The following is a 19,091-nucleotide window of genomic DNA, read 5'->3' on the forward strand; positions in this document are numbered from 1 at the left end:
AAGTGAAAATAGGTGCAGAGAGTTAGAATTCGGCTCAAAAATCACGCTCAGGAGTCAAATTTCCGACATTTCAGATATTTTGAAAACTGCAGGGGGGGGTTTGGGCGAAATATGACCCATCGCCGTTTTCAGTAATTGGCATATTTTCGGCATAAAAAGTCGTAATTTGAAAATGAAAATAGGTGCAGAGAGTCAGAATACGGCTCAAAAATCACGCTCAGGAGTCAAATTTCGGACACTTCAGATATTTTGAAAACTGCAGGGGGGTTTGGGCAAAATATGACCCATCGCCGTTTTCAGTAATTGGCATATTTTCGGTATAAAAAGTCGTAATTTGAAAATTAAAATAGGTGCAGAGAGTCAGAATTCGGCTCAAAAATCACGCTCAGGAGTCAAATTTTGGATATTTCAGATATTTTGAAAACTGCAGGGGGGTTTGGGCGAAATATGACCCATCGCCGTTTTCAGTAATTGGCATATTTTCGGTATAAAAAGTCGTAATTTGAAAATGAAAATAGGTGCAGAGAGTCAGAATTCGGCTCAAAAATCACGCTCAGGAGTCAAATTTTGGATATTTCAGATATTTTGAAAACTGCAGGGGGGTTTGGGCGAAATATGACCCATCGCCGTTTTCAGTAATTGGCATATTTTCGGTATAAAAAGTCGTAATTTGAAAATTAAAATAGGAGCAGAGAGTCAGAATTCGGCTCAAAAATCACGCTCAGGAGTCAAATTTTGGACATTTCAGATATTTTGAAAACTGCAGGGGGGTTTGGGCAAAATATGACCCATCGCCATAATGGAGCCGAGCGGACAGCACACTGAACTTGTGATCCTGTGGTCCTGGGTTCGATCCCAGGCGCCGGCGAGAAACAATGGGCAGAGTTTCTTTCACCCTATGCCCCTGTTACCTAACAGTAAAATAGGTACCTGGGTGTTAGTCAGCTGTCACGGGCTGCTTCCTGGGGGTGGAGGCCTGGTCGAGGACCGGGCCGCGGGGACACTAAAAGCCCCGAAATCATCTCAAGATAACCTCAAGATGAGAGATACACTAGAATGTATGGTGAGATATAACCCATGTCTCACCATACATTAGTGAGACATCGTGTCCAGGAACATCCAGCGCATAGGTTCGAATCCTAATCAAGGCCCTTATGGATTTGTTCATTTAATCGCTAAGCAAGTATGAGTCTAGGGTACTGAAAAAAGAGGTATGAGGACAGGAGTGGAGCTGGGACAGGAGGACGAAGTGAGAGAAAACAACTATGCCCAGGCATTGGGACTATCGGGGTTCGAGCCCCGACCTTTAGGAGGCGAGGCAGTCTTAAGTACCGATCAGGCCAAGTGGCTAGATGGTCAGCCAGCTCAAGAATGGTCATATCTTCTCTTGGTGGTAATATCCTTCACTTAATTCACATCACCAGGAATTTTTTATTAAATTACAAAAATGTAAATAATTTCTCTAGAATATGAGAGTATAAATAAATGGTATATATATGACTAAAAATTACGTATGGCGGAAGTATACATATGACTAACGACTAACATACATATGAATAAATTATACATGCAACTGAAGCATGTATCTAACCAAATCATACAATGACCGACTCATACACATGACTAGAACATACATACAGCTGCACCATAAATCTTGAGAAATTCATACAAAATTGTATTTTTTAGATTTCTTACTGAAGGGTTTTGGGTGTAAAAATACAGCTACATCATATAGGCCTGTAGGCCTCCTCCCGGGTTTAGTCCTTAAGTTCGTATATTGTGAACATATTATATTGTGGGGCATTTTTTAATGATGAGGTATATGGTATGGTTTAGTGGTATATTCGGGCATGGTTTAGTGATGTGGTATACGGGTATAGTGTGTGGGTATGGTTTAATGGTATAATGGCATGGTATATTTTCATGGTGTATGGGCAGGAGGCATATGGTGCGACCATATTAATTGAAGGTCGTAGAGGTACCTGGACCACCATACAACCATCAGCTAGGGTACCGCCACATACCACACCGTCTTACACCTGTTGGGCACAAGATACCCGCCCGATACCTCCTGATGTCTCGCTGATACCCGCCCGATACCTCCTGATGTCTCGCTGATACCCGCCCGATACCTCCTGATGTCTCGCTGATACCCGCCCGACAACAACACGATACCCACCCGACAACTGCAGTCACACTCAGTCACCATCCATCACACTCGGTCATCATCCATCGCATTAGTCATCATCCATTGTATCAGTCATCATCCATCACATCAGTCAATATCCATCACACTAGTCACCATACCACTCACCATAATACTATCACCATCATACCAGTTACTATCATATCACTCATCCTAATATCAGTCATCGTCATACCACTCAGCATTATATCTGTCAACATATCATACCACTCACCATAATACCAGTTACTCCTCGTACCAGTCACCATCATACCAGTCACCATCATACCAGTCGCAATAGTAAAATGAGAACACAGGAAACCAAATATATAATGAATGATTGACGCGTCAAAACATGTTCCATTATCCTCGCCCTGAAAGAACTATAATATCTTGGCTATAACATATAAAAAAAAAACACCAAACTGTTTACATTTACATTTATTTACTTTTCAGTGTACTAAACACCGAATTGTTGAGGAGTTTAATTTACTAAGGCCTCATATGAATGAAAGACGAACGTTTCGTCCCTCAAATACAGAGTGGAGATAAATATATCGTCAGCTATATCTTGGGTCCTTCGATAAAAATCTCATTTGAATATGTCGAAGCTTGACAATGGAGTGGTTGATCCAGAAACAAGTTTTGTATTGTGGACCGTCTTTACATTCATGTCATCAACACTTTTTCTTCCTCCTAGGCCACGGGCGATTCACTGATTGGGTTCCCGTGCGTTTGTAATCACTCCAATCACGGCTCTTATACATTCCTTCAAGAAGGGAACAAGTGTGCTCCTGGCCTCAAACACGGAGGCCCTTCGGTGACTAAAGAGATCTATGCGTCTCTGGCCCATACGGTTGATAGTCACGGCTTTATACGCCATCTTTGTGGTCCTTGAGTTCGCTGGAACAAATATCCGGCATTTACGAGGCTTCCTGTTTCTTCCAGCGAGGTCCTTAAGTCTTTTCTCTTCCAGATGCTCCTTGGAGCTGCCGAGAAAGAGTCTCACCCACGGGCCTCTAAGGAAGCCACTAACCAAACATTCTTTGTTGTTCTCTCTGCCGTCTGCGTCGCAAGTGGAGGGCCCGGAGAGAACCTGTTAGGGAAGAGACAGAGGAGGGAAGACTTAGCTGGGAGGGAATCTAGAGGTGTTGGAGGTTGTGATGGAAGGGAAGGCTAGAAAGGAATGAGAGAGAGCCTAGAATTGGACACTCGCCATAGAAGGAGTTATAACTTTAATTTTTTATGGTTACTTCATCTATGGAGCTACTGGAGGGAACCTCAAGTCAGAAGGGAACCTGGAGGTGGTGCAGGGGGGGTAAGGAGGACGAAGGGGACAGTGTTGGTGGAGAAGGCAGGGGTGGAGGAGGGAGAGAATTATCAGGTGAAAGCGCCAAGCCATTACGACTATAGAGCACAGGGAAGGGGTCAGGGTAAGGATTTGGGATGGGACGGGGCGGAGAGGGGAAGGAATGGTGCCCAACCACTTGTGGACGGTCGGGGATTGAACGCCGACCTGCATGAAACAAGACCGTCGCTCTACCTTCCAGCCCAAGTGGTTGGGCAGGGGACAGTGGTAGTGGAGAGGGCATGGGTGGAGGAAGGGGACATTGGTGGTAGCAGCAGAGGGGACAAAATGCAACAGGTGGAGAGACATCATGCACAGTTAAAAATTTTGTTTGGAAGAAAGCAGTGGTGGATTTAGACAGGACAACCTCTTAAAAAAAAGAGAGAGATATGAGGGTAACTGAAGCCCAAACAAAGACCACTATGAATAGTAAACACTGTTATAATCTGAAGAACAACTCGGTTAGAAAAGCACGACAGGAAAAAACATTATTAATGCAGTGAGGGAATGCTGAGAGTTTTATACATAGTGAACTATGAACTCTGAAAGACCTCTAGTAAAAGGGAAAATGAAAGAGAAGGTCAAGCAGAGACAGAGAGAGAGATACAAACAGACGGACCGGAAGACATTCAGAAAGGTAGATAGACAGACAGGGACTACTACTACTTCAATAATACATGAAGTTTTATTTGTCAAAACAATGGACAAATGTAGATAAATATAGTTGTGAAATAGAGTGGATGGTATAAGGGGTTTAAAAAGATGGAGTTGGTGGAGCCAAGAAGTTATATTGGCTGTGGCGGAGTGAGGTATACTCTAGACTCTTGTGGAGACCTTGTGTTAGCGTACGAGGGAGCCAGTTTTAGCAGTCACAGTGGAAGGGAACAGATAGAAAGTTAGACGGGCGAATATAACATTGAAGGGCTTATTTCGAATCAGTAAAGACACTCAAAATAGCGACTGCATTGTTTATGTTTTGTATATGTGTTATTCTATCTATCTCTCGCTCTCTCCCCCTCTTTCTCTCTCTCTCTCTCTCGCTCTCTCCCCCTCTTTCTCTCTCTCTCTCTCTCTCTCATTACCATCATCATCACTATCACCTCTCACTCTTCCAACAACATACCTTCATCATATCCATATCCAGATAACTCCACAGAGAAGACGGTTATGTGGATTTAATCTATCCAACCAATACAGGTTCCTGTGGCGGTGGTGATGTTGGAAGAGAAGGGTTGAAGCTGTCTGTGGTTGTGGTGATAGAGGGGGATGAGTTGATGCGGCCTGTGGGGGTGATGGGGAAGCGTTGCTGCTAGGTGTCTGGCTGATGGGGAGAAGCGCTGACGCTGTCTGCCGTAGGAACGAACAATTCAAGAGAAGTTTGTACTAGGCGGGCAAAAGAACCTGTTGCCTTGATGGTACGTCCCAGGTAGACGACCAAGCCTCTTTCAACATCCTTCTCTTCCTTCTTATTCACATCGCGCTCGTCTTCTTTCTCATTCTCCTGCTGCAAATCTCTCTCCTTTTTTCTCTTTAATGTTTTCCTCTTTCTCGGTCCGGTTCTAGCAGACTTGCTTGTATATCAGCTCACCTCTGGTCAGCCTTCAGGCTTTGGGATTTAGCCAAGCTCAAGCTCCCGTCCCATCTCAGTTCCAGTCCTATCCTCTCTTAGCTGAATCCACGCAGATCCCTTCATTTAAAGACCCCATTCCATCAGATCTCAAGTTTTAACCCTTCCAAGCTCTATCCGCTAGCCCCTCTGAGCTTCTCTAGCTCCTCTCTCTCCAGCAATATCAGTTAAAGCAGTTCAACCCTCTCGCCTGAATTCTTCCAGCTCCACCCAGCTAAAGCTCCTAAAGCTCTCATCTCAAGCACCCTCTTTTAAGCTTAAGCGTTCTACAACTCCTTTCAAGCTCAGCTTCCCCAGCTATGTCAAAGCAGGTATCTTCGTAGTCCAACTCAGCTTAGGTACACAAGCCGCTCCAAGGTCTTATACCCTCTTCGCAGCCCTTCTCAGCTGAAGCTTCTAAGCCCATCTCGGATCCTACGTCCAGACCAATCAACCACGCTTACAAGCCAAGCACTGTCCAGCCTAGTCCATCTCATACCAGCCCTGCAAAGCTCAGCCCAGGCCAGCCCTGCAAAGCCCAGCCCAGGCCAGCCCTGCAAAGCCCAGCCCAGGCCAGCCCAACCTAGACCCGTCCAGTTCCGTTCATTCAAGACCTGCTTCTTTTGGGTGCCTTAGTTGCTTGGTGGCTTGGGGTGCGCTCTTTCACCAATATCCTGTCTTTTTATGCTACCTCTCCTCGTATTCTTTCTTCTTCTTCTTCTTCTTCTTCTTCTTCTTCTTCTTCTTCTTCTTCAATCTTTTACTTCTTCTTTCCTTCGCTTAATTTTTTCTTCTTAGTCTCTTATTTCGAAATTATTTTCCTTAACTTTACATTCCCCTTTGTCTCTTTTAGTAAACTTCTATTGTTGGCAAAGTTATAGACAATATATGAAACCTTTTGAGAAGTAAAATGAAACTTGTTAATTATTTACTGAAAACCTTATTTTGATAGTGAGTCTATTTTGCCTGTCTTGACTGTTACAATCTGCTTTTATTTCTCTCTGTCTTCTGTTGTGTCTGTCTCTTTCCACTACCTTCCCAACTCTGACTCTCTTTGTCTCTCTGTCTCTCTGTCTCTGTCTCTCTCTCTCTCTGTCTCTCTCTCTGTCTGTCTCTCTCTCTGTCTCTCTCTCTGTCTCTCTCTCTCTCTCTCTCTCTCTCTCTCTCTCTCTCTCTCTCTCTCTCTCTCTCTCTCTCTCTCTCTCTCTCTCTCTCTCTCTCTCTCTGTGAACACTTCCTGCCGGTGAATGACAGCGAACAGTGGGCTAATTTCGCATTCAAGAGGCCTCCAATCACTCCTCCTGGGAGGGGGACAGTGAGGGATAGGGCGGTGAGGTGTGTGTTGTGGTGCTGATGGTGATATTGGCGGTGTTGTGAGGAGGTGCAGTCATGGTGGTTATGTTGGAGATGGTGATAGTGGTGGTGATGGTGGAGATAGTAGTGGCTCTTGCCAAACGATGACAAGATCTTATCAGAACTGATATGAGCTTGTTCGTTGTAATGATGGAATTTAGAAGCACTATATCAGGTGACAAAAACTATGTGGATACCTACACCACACAGTCACTTAAGTCACATGTAGAATAGAACCAATGAAGAGCAGAGGTGCCATAGGCACAATCAGAGAACACTGTATAAACATCAGAGGTCCGCGGTTGTTCAACGTCCTCCCAGCAAGCATAAGAAATATTGCCGGAACAACCGTGGACGTTTTCAAGAGGAAACTAGATTTATTCCTCCAAGGAGTGCCGGTCCAACCGGGCTGTGGTGGGTATGTGGGCCTGCGGGCCGCTCCAAGCAACAGCCTGGTGGACCAAACTCTCACAAGTCGAGCCTGGCCTCGGGCCGGGCTTGGGGAGTAGAAGAACTCCCAGAACCCCATCAACCAGGTATCAACCAGGAAGTCGTCCAGTATTTAACCGTGGTAATATTAACGCTAGTAAGAGCTATAAAACATATATATACAGAAGCTGGTTTTACACGTTCCATTAATTACTCTATAAAACATGATTAATGCCGTTTTATTTTAACCTGCCACAATATAACGCCTTTCACCCATGCATGGCTGGTGGGGAGCTGGGTATTGTGAGTGTACCGGGTAGGTTCATAAACATCTAATAAGCTGCTTGGGATATACACCCATTACAGGAGCTGACCACCTGTCCCCGTAAACACACACACACACACACACACACACACACACACACACACACACACACACACACACACACACACACACACACACACACACACACACACACACACACACACACATACACACACACACACACACACACACACACACACACATACACACACACACACACACACACACACACACACACACACACACACACATACACACACACACACACACACACGCTGACCAAAGAGCCAAAGCTCAACCCCCGCAAGCACAATTAGGTGAGTACATACACAGAAGAGCCTAATAGGCTCATGAATCTGTACACCAGTTGATTGACAGTTGAGAGGCGGGACTAAAGAGCCAAAGCTCAACCCCCGCAAGCACAATTAGGTAAGTACACACACACACACACACACACACACACACACACACACACACACACACACACACACACACACACACACACTAAGGGGGGACACCACCAGCCAGTACCAACAAGCTCGGGGTTAGTTTTTGCCAGTAAGTGGTCTTTCCAGCCATCCATTTAGTTGCTGCTAGCTACATTCATGCCCGACCAAGATGGCGGTTGGGAAAAGGCCCAGAGAAGCCCTGAATGGCAGCATTATGCTTCTCCTTCCTGTTGAGGTCAGGTGGCCGGGACAGGGGAAGTGGCGACACTTTCTTTCATCTCCTTCAGGGGCAGTGAACACTAGCAACGTAGATTTCAAACCACTTCATCTTTCCCCTTGGTGTCGCAAGTTATTGGGTGCATCCTGTTCTTCCTTCGGTGTTGTTAGCTGCTAAGTCTCCCCTCGGTGTTGCAAATTGTTGTTGGGGGATTTTCACCTTTTCCTTTTACTCGGAGTCATAATTACTGAGTTTCTCCCCTCATTTTCTTTCCTTTGAAATCATAGTTATTGAGTTTCCCTTAGTTTCTTCTTCTCGAAATCAAAATTATCGAGTTCCTCCCCTCATTCTCTTCCTGTCTGTGTCATGAGTGACTAATTTATCTTCGTTTTCTGCCACGTATTTACCTAAATCTATCAAAATAAGACACTTAATATAGATTTAGGTATGTGATTGAACGCAATACATTTTTAACGCATTCGACCCCAGCGTAAACATTAAAGTGATGAAGGGAAATTAAAACAAGTGGAATATGGGCGCTCTATGGGTGGCTGGAAGGCTGGGTGGGTTACCAAGGTGCTGTCTATGGGTGGCTGGAAGGCTGGGTGTGTTACCAAGGTGCTGTCTATGGGTGGCTGGAAGGCTGGGTGGGTTACCAAGGTGCTGTCTATGGGTGGCTGGAAGGCTGGGTGGGTCACCAAGGTGCTGTCTATGGGTGGCTGGAAGGCTGGGTGGGTCACCAAGGTGCTGTCTATGGGTGGCTGGAAGGCTGGGTGGGTTACCAAGGTGCTGTCTATGGGTGGCTGGAAGGCTGGGTGGGTTACCAAGGTGCTGTCTATGGGTGGCTGGAAGGCTGGGTGGGTCACCAAGGTGCTGTCGCTCTTGGTGGAGTTAAGCCACTAATTTTTTTTAGGGAGGGAAATAGTATAATTAAGGACCGAGGAGGAGAGGAGCTCAGAGAAAGGCGGGATGGAACGGTAGTTTGTGGTTGATGGTGGCAGTGCTTGATGGTGGCAGTGGTTAATGGTGGCAGGGGTTGATGGTGGCAGGGGTTGATGGTGGCAGTGGTTGATGGTGGCAGGGGTTGATGGTGGCAGTGGTTGATGGTGGCAGTGGTTAATGGTGGCAGTGGTTGATGGTGGCAGTGGTTAATGGTGGCAGTGGTTAATGGTGGCAGGGGTTGATGGTGGCAGTGGTTAATGGTGGCAGTGGTTAATGGTGGCAGGGGTTGATGGTGGCAGTGGTTAATGGTGGCAGTGGTTAATGGTGGCAGGGGTTGATGGTGGCAGTGGTTAATGGTGGCAGTGGTTAATGGTGGCAGGGGTTGATGGTGGCAGTGGTTGATGGTGGCAGTGGTTAATGGTGGCAGTGGTTGTGAAGTTGATATTGGGGGGTGGTTGTGAGGTTGATGGTGGCTGTGATTTAGTCATGGTTGGGATGCTTTGTGGGTGATGGTGTTGGGTCTGTAGTGATCTTGAGGTTATCTTGAGATGATTTCGGGGCTTTAGTGTCCCCGCGGCCCGGTCTTCGACCAGGCCTCCACCCCCAGGAAGCAGCCCGTGACAGCTGACTAACTCCCAGGTACCTATTTACTGCTAGGTAACAGGGACATTCAGGGTGAAAGAAACTTTGCCCATTTGTTTCTGCCTCGTGCGGGAATCGAACCCGCGCCACAGAATTACGAGTCCTGCGCGCTATCCACCAGGCTACGAGGCCCCCTCTGATGGTAATAGTTTTTGTGTGGAAGGCGTGGTTTTATAATTATGGTTTGTTGGTGGTAGTGGTGGTTATGGTTTTGAGAGGCATAGCAAACAGTGATGTTGTAATGGAGAAGGTGACGATCGGATGGTTGTATTGGTTTAGTTGTGGTGGCGTGTATGGTGGTGGTTTGGAAGTGCTTACTTGAGTATTTTGTGTCTTTTTCAGTCTCTCTCTCTCTCTCTCTCTCTCTCTCTCTCTCTCTCTCTCTCTCTCTCTCTCTCTCTCTCTCTCTCTCTCTCGTTTCTAGTGACGTCACGTCCAGGTCTTTCATTTGTTTCATACCTCGTGTGTATATATGTGATTGTGTGCGTGTGTGTTATATGTGTGTGTGTGTGTGTGTGTGTGTGCGTTTCCCACGGCTCCACAATCGGTGATCACACCCATCAATCAGAGTGCGACACACAGGACAATATACAACTACAATAACCTGCATCCTGGGCCAGTAAACTCGGCCTCTTCAAGCTGATCTCCCTCGCACACACACTCGGAATACGAAGCCTTAGTTGTAACAACTGATACAAAGCGTTAAAACAGCGTCTGGGATGCTCTCGTACGCAGGTTCGAATCCTCGTCACGGCCCTTGTGTAATTGTTATTATAGACTGTGGGTTGGTTGGTGTTGTCGTCGTTGATCCTTCTCTACGGACAACCCAACCCACAACTCGGTAGAGTGCTTATACTTCACTAGGAGATCACACTAGGCGCTTCTGGCTCTTGGAGAGGGGCTCAACGTCACACGTTTAGGGGATGCGGCTCCAACACTTAGCCTCGTTGTCACGTGCACACACCCACTCGAGCCGCTGTGACTCCCCACTCTCTCCTTATGAGATATGATCTCCTCAATCCCCCTATGACTTACTAGTATTACCTCCTACCCTGTCCACAGCAGTGGTTCGTGGTTCTTCCTCTCTCTCTCTCTCCTTCTTTACTACCTTCTGGGAAGCCTCACTAGGACAAGGGCAAACACCAGCAAATTGTGACACATTTACTGAACAAAGCACATACACGATACATACACACATATAATAATAATGAATCCTATACTCTATAATATCACAATCAGGTTGCACTCCAATACCATCAGAACTCTATTATCAGCTTATCAAGTGGTATCCTATCTCCTGGTTCACCACCTGATACTATTAACCTCCTCAAGTTGGTCAAGCCTACACACTGTTGCACCATCAACAAGATAACATATATATATAGAAAATCAGCATTTGAATGCAATAACATATACCAGTATAAATGTTCATTGATACTTCAGTATAAAAAACTCCTTGACATAAGGATGCCAACAGTCACTCACCTCTCACTGCGTCTTGCACGCTACTGACAACCAAACACTATCAACTCCCTATAAGTAATCCACCAGAACTTCCCCCTTCCACCTCTGGAAGTTCACAACCCTAATATCCTTAGGTTCTTCCGGGCTTCACTACCAGGATCCTCTGCAGCTCCTCCAGGCTGCTATCATGAAGTTTCCTTGTGCAACTACGGTGCTTCACCCTTCTGTTAGGTTCTTCCACAGCTCTCTTGGCTGCTACACCACCTCTACAGAAGCACGTGACACTCCTCTTCACTGCTGCTTCTCCTCACAGCTCGAGGTCCTCTGCTCCACTACCTTTGGAGTCTCATCAATTACTTCATCTGCTGGCTTCGAAGTTCTCAGCAACTTCTTCCCCAAAGACAAACCTGCAACCCATCGACACTCCAATAAAACGTTCCCCTTTAACACATAAACAAAATAACCACACAATATGCTTGCCTCAAACCTCTATCTGTCCTCTACATACAGTGAGAGTGGACTCCCCCGTTTTGGGCGGGTCCATACTCCACCTCGCCTGCGGCGGTCCTCACTCACTGGGAGGGTCTTCCTCCATCCGGAGCCGGGCTCCCTCAGTCGTCGGTCAGAGCTCAGAGGGGACGGACGTCGCTCCGTGCTCCTCCCTCTTCACTCTCCTATTTCAGGCCTTCTGCCTTATTAAAACATGTCTAACTTATAAATAAACATTGCTACTGTCGCTGGGCACACGACCAACTACAAACGATCACTATGAACTGGCGCATATCGTGCTTACCACAGATCGGCTGGTCGAGGGCGCTTTCCCTCTGACGGCGTCTGGTCAGGGCGCTCCCACGGCCCACAATAATGCTTCTGGGCGATTTAATATCTGCTCGTCGACCAGGACTTGAGACCACAACGTTCCCAGCTCGATTCCACAGCTGGTACGTCCGCACACTTCTCCTCTCTTCGAGATATATCCCTAGGGGTTCCCTTCTGGCGGGAGCTCAAACGGAGCGCGGCTTCCCCCTGCGATGTCTGGCACTCAAGTGAGGTCAAGGTCCTCCGGAAGCGAGCCTCACGCCTCCAGCAAAATGTCCACATCTCCTAGCCAGTCATTTATCTGTTTTCTCCTTCATTGCCCATAATCTCAAACTGTTATACATATCCAAGCAACTATTTTACATATGCGTTATCACCTCAATATTCGCTAGACCTTCTAATCAGGTCAGGCTTGACGAATAACTCTCAAGGAGGGAGACTCGTTTCTCCTGTAGGCTGAGATCATAACACTCCCCTCCCCTTATTTTTGAGAGTTATTCCAGTGGCAAAGCTCGGGATAATACATCCGCCACTACACTGTCTCGTTCTTCACCCCTTATACTCTCTTAGGAGTCTACAATTAATTCGTTGCACCTTGCAACATCTGGCTCACAACTCTCCAGAAACATGTTCTTCTCACAAATGATCTGACCTCTCTGGCACCTCTTGGCTAGGCTGTCCTCCTTGGACGCCTGCACTCCATCGGTCCACTCTACTTATTGTCTCCACCCTCCGTTTCCTCGTCTTCTTCTCTTCACGTCCAGAGTCAGACATCTACTGTCTGTATCTCCTCTGTCGTCTTCACACTTCCATCTACTGCCATTATACTTCCGTCTCCTGTCATCATACTTCACTCCCTCGTCTTCACCGACTATCCTCCCTTCCGTCTCCTCCTTTATCCGAGAGCTCATCCTGTTTGACCTTCATCGAGTCCTCGGCTTTCTTCTATTCATCTATGCTTGCATCATCATCCTCTTCTCACATCTCTCACCTCTATACAATTCCCTTTCTTCTCCTTCAACTCTTCTTCGTTCCCTAAAAGTTTCTTCGAGCACTGTACTACATCCAACAGCACTCGACCGTACATGTCGCTCTATCTCTCCCAGAGTGCTCGTAAGCATCTCTCCACACATACTGTCTCTTCTCCTCTCATTTTCTCGGCTATTACTCTTCTTCATTATCTTTACTCTACGTTTTCTGTGAAACATGTCAACTCCTGACATCTCAAACAACTTAACTCTACTACCCAAATGCCTCTGTGCTCGTGGACAACTTGACGCTCTACTCCCGTCTTCAGTCTGTCCACATCTTTCCTCATTCCTACTCAGCACAGTTGCATTCACCTTCCGACCCTTAGTTTCAGCAGTCTGGGCTCTACTCAGGTCCGCTCTCTTCACATGATTCTTCTTCGGCTGGGCCATCTTCACTTTTGACCTCACCGAGACTTCATTTTTCTGGGCTGGACCTTCGTCAAACAGCCACGCTATATCTACGTCCATATCTTCCACTGGTTGAATCGACACTGTCTCATCTTCTCCAGTGTCTTCCTCGTCGGCCACCTCTGCCTTCATCACTACCGAGACAGGGTTTTCAATGGCTTGGCGGTCTCCTGACTCATCTCCTCGGATGTCAGTTAGGTTCACACTCTCAGGTGTCCCACCCGTGCCGTGGCCTTCTGGGCACTCCTCTGGCACAGTCTCCGCTACGACTCTTGGCAACACCTTTGTCCCGCACAAGTCATTCCCCAGGATCACTTGGACTCCTGGAACAGGTATGTCGGGGCACACTCCCAACATCACCTCCGCCGACACATATTCCGACCTTAGCTGGACAGTGCATACGGGCATGTCACTATCAGACAATAACCCATATACTCTCATCTTACCACTGCCAGCTAATCATCGATCATTCCCAATCAGGCTTCTCGCAATCAAGCTCTGATTAGCTCCGGTATCTCTTAAGATACCAACTTCTACCTCAGGTTGGCCTCCTACACTGATCCAACCTTTGCTCATGAACGGCCTATACCTCTCGTTCACTAAGTTCGCTCTCTGTGGTTTGTCTCGGAACACATTAGTATATTTACCTCGGGGGTCACACATGGCCAGGGTCACAACTCTCTTGCCCTGCCGACAATCTCGCATCACGTGACCCAATCCGTTACAATTGTAACATCTCATCTGGGTAAAGTCTCTTCTATATGTACCAGAGTAGCTCTGACTCTGCCCACTCACATGAGAATTCCTCGGGCCAGGTACACTACTTGCACTCTGTGGGGTTCTACTGGACTCTTGATTTCCAGGATAACGATTAGTTTCTTGTTTAGCTCCTCCATCTTCACTTTCAGACGAAGTGCGCGACCTACTCTTCTGAGTTTTAGGGTACTTACTTTTATCTGCCCATTTATCAAAATTTTTCTCACCCCAGACTCTTCTGGGTCTTTCATAATTTCTTCCTCCCCAGACTCCATTGGATCTGCCATTGCTGCGTCTCGCCTCGCTTCTCACTCTGTTCTCCCTCAAGCTCTTGTATGCTTCAGTAATCATATCCGCCCTATCTGCGGCATCTTTCACCTCCTTTATCCCTGCTTCTTGGATCTTGAACTTTGTTTCGTGATGCATCATCTCCAAGAACTTCTCCATGACCATCAGTTGCTTCAGGTCAGCATAAGATCCAACTCCAGCAGCCTCAATCCACTTCTGGAATCGTCTTTCCAGATCTCTTGCTGTCTCAGCAAACGTACATGCTCCAACTTTGCTCATCTCTCTGAAGCGCTTTCTATAAGCTTCTGGGGTTAACTGAAACGAGCGCAATATGCTGCTCTTTACTGTGGCGTAATCCTGGCACTCTTCCAGTGACAATTGGGTGTATGCCTCCCTGGCTGCACCGGTCAATCTTAACTGGACCAGCTGGGCCCATTCCTCCTGTGGCCACTCCTTGATGCTGGCTACTTTTTCAAAGTGCTCGAAAAAGCTCTCTGCCTCTTCGGGAACAAACAAGGGAATGTCCTTCTCCCTAACCCTAACATCTTGTGAGTGTGATACCTGGGTGGTGCTCTCTGGCAACCCATGTTCAATCCTTTGCTCAGCCAAGGTTCTATTCGCTTCTATCTGCATTTGTTTTGTTCTCTCTTTTTCTTTTTCGACCTGGGCTTTTTCTTTTTCGACCTGGGCTTTTTCTTTTTCTTTCTCTTGTTCCAACTCCAGTTCTCTTATTCTGGTTTTCTCTTTTTCTATTTCCAGTCTGGTTTTCTCTTTTTCTACTTCCAACCTGGTTTTCTCTTTTTCTACTTCCAACCTGGTTTTCTCTTTTTCCTTCTCGGCTTCATTTTTCATCTGGAGTTCTAATTTCATCTTTTCCAGCTGGAACTGTCTCTCCTTGTCCTCACGCTGCATCTGGAGCTCTAACTGGAATCTCTCCAAGCTCCTATTCCGGCTACTCCTGCTACTGCGGCTACTCTTGCTGCTCCTACTCGATCCCTGGGATCTCACGTCATCCTGCCCATCATCCTCCTTTCTACTTTCAGCTCCTTCCTGGGCTCCTTGTTCTGCCGCTTCACTTCTGGCTCTCAACTGCCTCAGGATCTCATCCTTCATCCCAGCTACTTTAGATGCTTTCAACCTGGTGCCACATTTTTCTGCTATTTGTTTCAATTGATCCCTCGTGCAACCTTCTAAATCCTCAGGCTTGCCTGACTCCACAAACGCTTGCACCTTATCCATCTTGTCCTGTGAGTCTTCCCAAGAGAGAGAGTATACACCTGCGGTCACACAGTTTATTTCAGCAAGGGTGTACAAATCCACTCTTGGACAGGGTGTGGGTGTGTCAGTTCACTCTCCCGGACACAGGCCCCCAATTTATTATAGACTGTGGGTTGGTTGGTGTTGTCGTCGTTGATCCTTCTCTACGGACAACCCAACCCACAACTCGGTAGAGTGCTTATACTTCACTAGGAGATCACACTAGGCGCTTCTGGCTCTTGGAGAGGGGCTCAACGTCACACGTTTAGGGGATGCGGCTCCAACACTTAGCCTCGTTGTCACGTGCACACACCCACTCGAGCCGCTGTGACTCCCCACTCTCTCCTTATGAGATATGATCTCCTCAATCCCCCTATGACTTACTAGTATTACCTCCTACCCTGTCCACAGCAGTGGTTCGTGGTTCTTCCTCTCTCTCTCTCTCCTTCTTTACTACCTCCTGGGAAGCCTCACTAGGACAAGGGCAAACACCAGCAAATTGTGACACATTTACTGAACAAAGCACATACACGATACATACACACATATAATAATAATGAATCCTATACTCTATAATATCACAATCAGGTTGCACTCCAATACCATCAGAACTCTATTATCAGCTTATCAAGTGGTATCCTATCTCCTGGTTCACCACCTGATACTATTAACCTCCTCAAGTTGGTCAAGCCTACACACTGTTGCACCATCAACAAGATAACATATATATATAGAAAATCAGCATTTGAATGCAATAACATATACCAGTATAAATGTTCATTGATACTTCAGTATAAAAAACTCCTTGACATAAGGATGCCAACAGTCACTCACCTCTCACTGCGTCTTGCACGCTACTGACAACCAAACACTATCAACTCCCTATAAGTAATCCACCAGAACTTCCCCCTTCCACCTCTGGAAGTTCACAACCCTAATATCCTTAGGTTCTTCCGGGCTTCACTACCAGGATCCTCTGCAGCTCCTCCAGGCTGCTATCATGAAGTTTCCTTGTGCAACTACGGTGCTTCACCCTTCTGTTAGGTTCTTCCACAGCTCTCTTGGCTGCTACACCACCTCTACAGAAGCACGTGACACTCCTCTTCACTGCTGCTTCTCCTCACAGCTCGAGGTCCTCTGCTCCACTACCTTTGGAGTCTCATCAATTACTTCATCTGCTGGCTTCGAAGTTCTCAGCAACTTCTTCCCCAAAGACAAACCTGCAACCCATCGACACTCCAATAAAACGTTCCCCTTTAACACATAAACAAAATAACCACACAATATGCTTGCCTCAAACCTCTATCTGTCCTCTACATACAGTGAGAGTGGACTCCCCCGTTTTGGGCGGGTCCATACTCCACCTCGCCTGCGGCGGTCCTCACTCACTGGGAGGGTCTTCCTCCATCCGGAGCCGGGCTCCCTCAGTCGTCGGTCAGAGCTCAGAGGGGACGGACGTCGCTCCGTGCTCCTCCCTCTTCACTCTCCTATTTCAGGCCTTCTGCCTTATTAAAACATGTCTAACTTATAAATAAACATTGCTACTGTCGCTGGGCACACGACCAACTACAAACGATCACTATGAACTGGCGCATATCGTGCTTACCACAGATCGGCTGGTCGAGGGCGCTTTCCCTCTGACGGCGTCTGGTCAGGGCGCTCCCACGGCCCACAATAATGCTTCTGGGCGATTTAATATCTGCTCGTCGACCAGGACTTGAGACCACAACGTTCCCAGCTCGATTCCACAGCTGGTACGTCCGCACACTTCTCCTCTCTTCGAGATATATCCCTAGGGGTTCCCTTCTGGCGGGAGCTCAAACGGAGCGCGGCTTCCCCCTGCGATGTCTGGCACTCAAGTGAGGTCAAGGTCCTCCGGAAGCGAGCCTCACGCCTCCAGCAAAATGTCCACATCTCCTAGCCAGTCATTTATCTGTTTTCTCCTTCATTGCCCATAATCTCAAACTGTTATACATATCCAAGCAACTATTTTACATATGCGTTATCACCTCAATATTCGCTAGACCTTCTAATCAGGTCAGGCTTGACGAATAACTCTCAAGGAGGGAGACTCGTTTCTCCTGTAGGCTGAGATCATAACATTGTTCATTTAAAGCGTTAAAAGTCTGGCTGTAACTAAGAGCAGTACAGTAGATTATCAGTAAATCATTGTACAGCAGTATGTCTCTAACTATGTACAGCGTTACAGCAGTGTAAATAAAACTGTGAACAGGTGTACAGCAATGTATTAAACTATGAATATGTGTGCAATTGCATGAGACACACTAACAAGTTTAGACAAATTGGAAATATAATGTATTATAATTGATGTTGGGATATTGTTTAGTAAAACACTCTACAGCAGTAATAATATTCGCATTAAAAAATAACAAAATTCAATAATAATGGACTATGAATTAAAAATGATTAATAATCGAAGGAGTGGATTAAATTGACGGTTAACAGTTTCATTAAAAACTATATAAGTTTTATATAATGTTCTAAATCACTAATTTCTATATAAAACAGCATATCAGAAAGCTAAAATTCTTTATCAAAATTCTTTATAGGTATATAGAATCAGTTATCATATATAGGACCAATTAATGCCATGACGGTTTTTTAGCTTAATCCCATGATTACACGTCAAAACACACATTACCTACATAGATATGCATAATACAGGTTAATCATTAATTTTTATAATCTAAAGATAAGCAGCATGTATATTCCGTTACACTGATCCGTTGTTTTAATCATATCACTAGTATTCATCAGTTTAGAACAGATATTCTACGACGAAGATTTGGTGGTACTCTGCCTCATCCGGATTTCGTATGCAGATCATATACTGTTTGATGTGATAGAAATCTGTAAATAAAGTCGGTCGAAGACTGCGAGGAAGTCTCTTTCGTAATCATATGTTGTTGAATATGACCGAAAAGGTAAGATTAATGATTCTAACACGAATCTTTTCATTATTTCTTATGTTTGTCTTCACTGTCGAGGGAAGTTGAAAAATTAACACTCGAAAGTTTATTTTCACACTATATTATAGTCTGACCTATTGGGATGCGTTTCGTAAGGCACTCCTTACATTTTCAAAGACAAATTCTCCGTGCTCTGCCAAAGTTTATATTCGCTTTGGGTGAGGTGGTACAGGACGTGATTGAGATGAACAAGTAGATGAATGGATATTAATAGGTCATTAAATTCCTATGTTCTTGCTTCTACTGTCTCTGTGTTGGTACAGGGTTTTAAAGTGGGTTGAATGTAATTATGTGTTAAATGGCTCTTGATTGCTGATTTTGACTTTTTGATGTGTATGGCCTCGCTGATGTCGAATCTTCTGTTGTCGTTATACCTGTCGATATATTCGATATAGACTCCTGACAGGTATATAGAATTTTAAAAGTAGATACGATAAGGAATTAGGTCAGGGATCGTTTCATTAGACTACTGGCGGCCAGAAGAGTGTGGTCCAAGAGCACCAATAGACTATATAGGCGCCAAGAGTGTTTATACACATATAAACATATACACAAAACAAAGAAATACATATTGTTCCAATA

At 45.9% G+C, this 19,091-nt stretch overlaps 2 protein-coding genes and 1 long non-coding RNA gene across 4 annotated transcripts in view; 1 reads left to right on the forward strand and 2 right to left on the reverse strand.

The window, feature by feature from the left end:
• Positions 1 to 19,091, forward strand: part of LOC123756549 (protein escargot) — a 148,860-nt gene that overhangs the window by 50,249 nt on the left and 79,520 nt on the right. The window lies entirely within an intron of this gene.
• Positions 10,644 to 12,625, reverse strand: LOC138368390 (uncharacterized). Its single transcript, XR_011229574.1, has 2 exons — positions 11,754 to 12,625; positions 10,644 to 11,367 (listed from the first exon to the last, which is right to left on the reverse strand). It is a non-coding gene; the product is annotated as an uncharacterized lncRNA (long non-coding RNA).
• LOC138368621 (caldesmon-like) lies at positions 13,678 to 17,521 on the reverse strand. Its single transcript, XM_069331221.1, has 2 exons — positions 17,126 to 17,521; positions 13,678 to 16,739 (listed from the first exon to the last, which is right to left on the reverse strand). Exon 2 carries the CDS (start codon positions 15,499 to 15,501, stop codon positions 13,678 to 13,680), a length of 1,824 nt encoding a protein of 607 aa, XP_069187322.1. The 5' UTR covers positions 15,502 to 16,739; positions 17,126 to 17,521.

Source organism: Procambarus clarkii, chromosome 25 (genome assembly GCF_040958095.1).
Source record: "Procambarus clarkii isolate CNS0578487 chromosome 25, FALCON_Pclarkii_2.0, whole genome shotgun sequence".
In the NCBI taxonomy this organism is placed as follows: Eukaryota; Metazoa; Arthropoda; class Malacostraca; order Decapoda; family Cambaridae; genus Procambarus; species Procambarus clarkii.

Bases quoted from the DNA above. Each gene is read 5' to 3' on its own strand.
- LOC138368621 (XM_069331221.1), bottom strand. From the start codon at position 15,501: ATGGATAAGGTGCAAGCGTTTGTGGAGTCAGGCAAGCCTGAGGATTTA.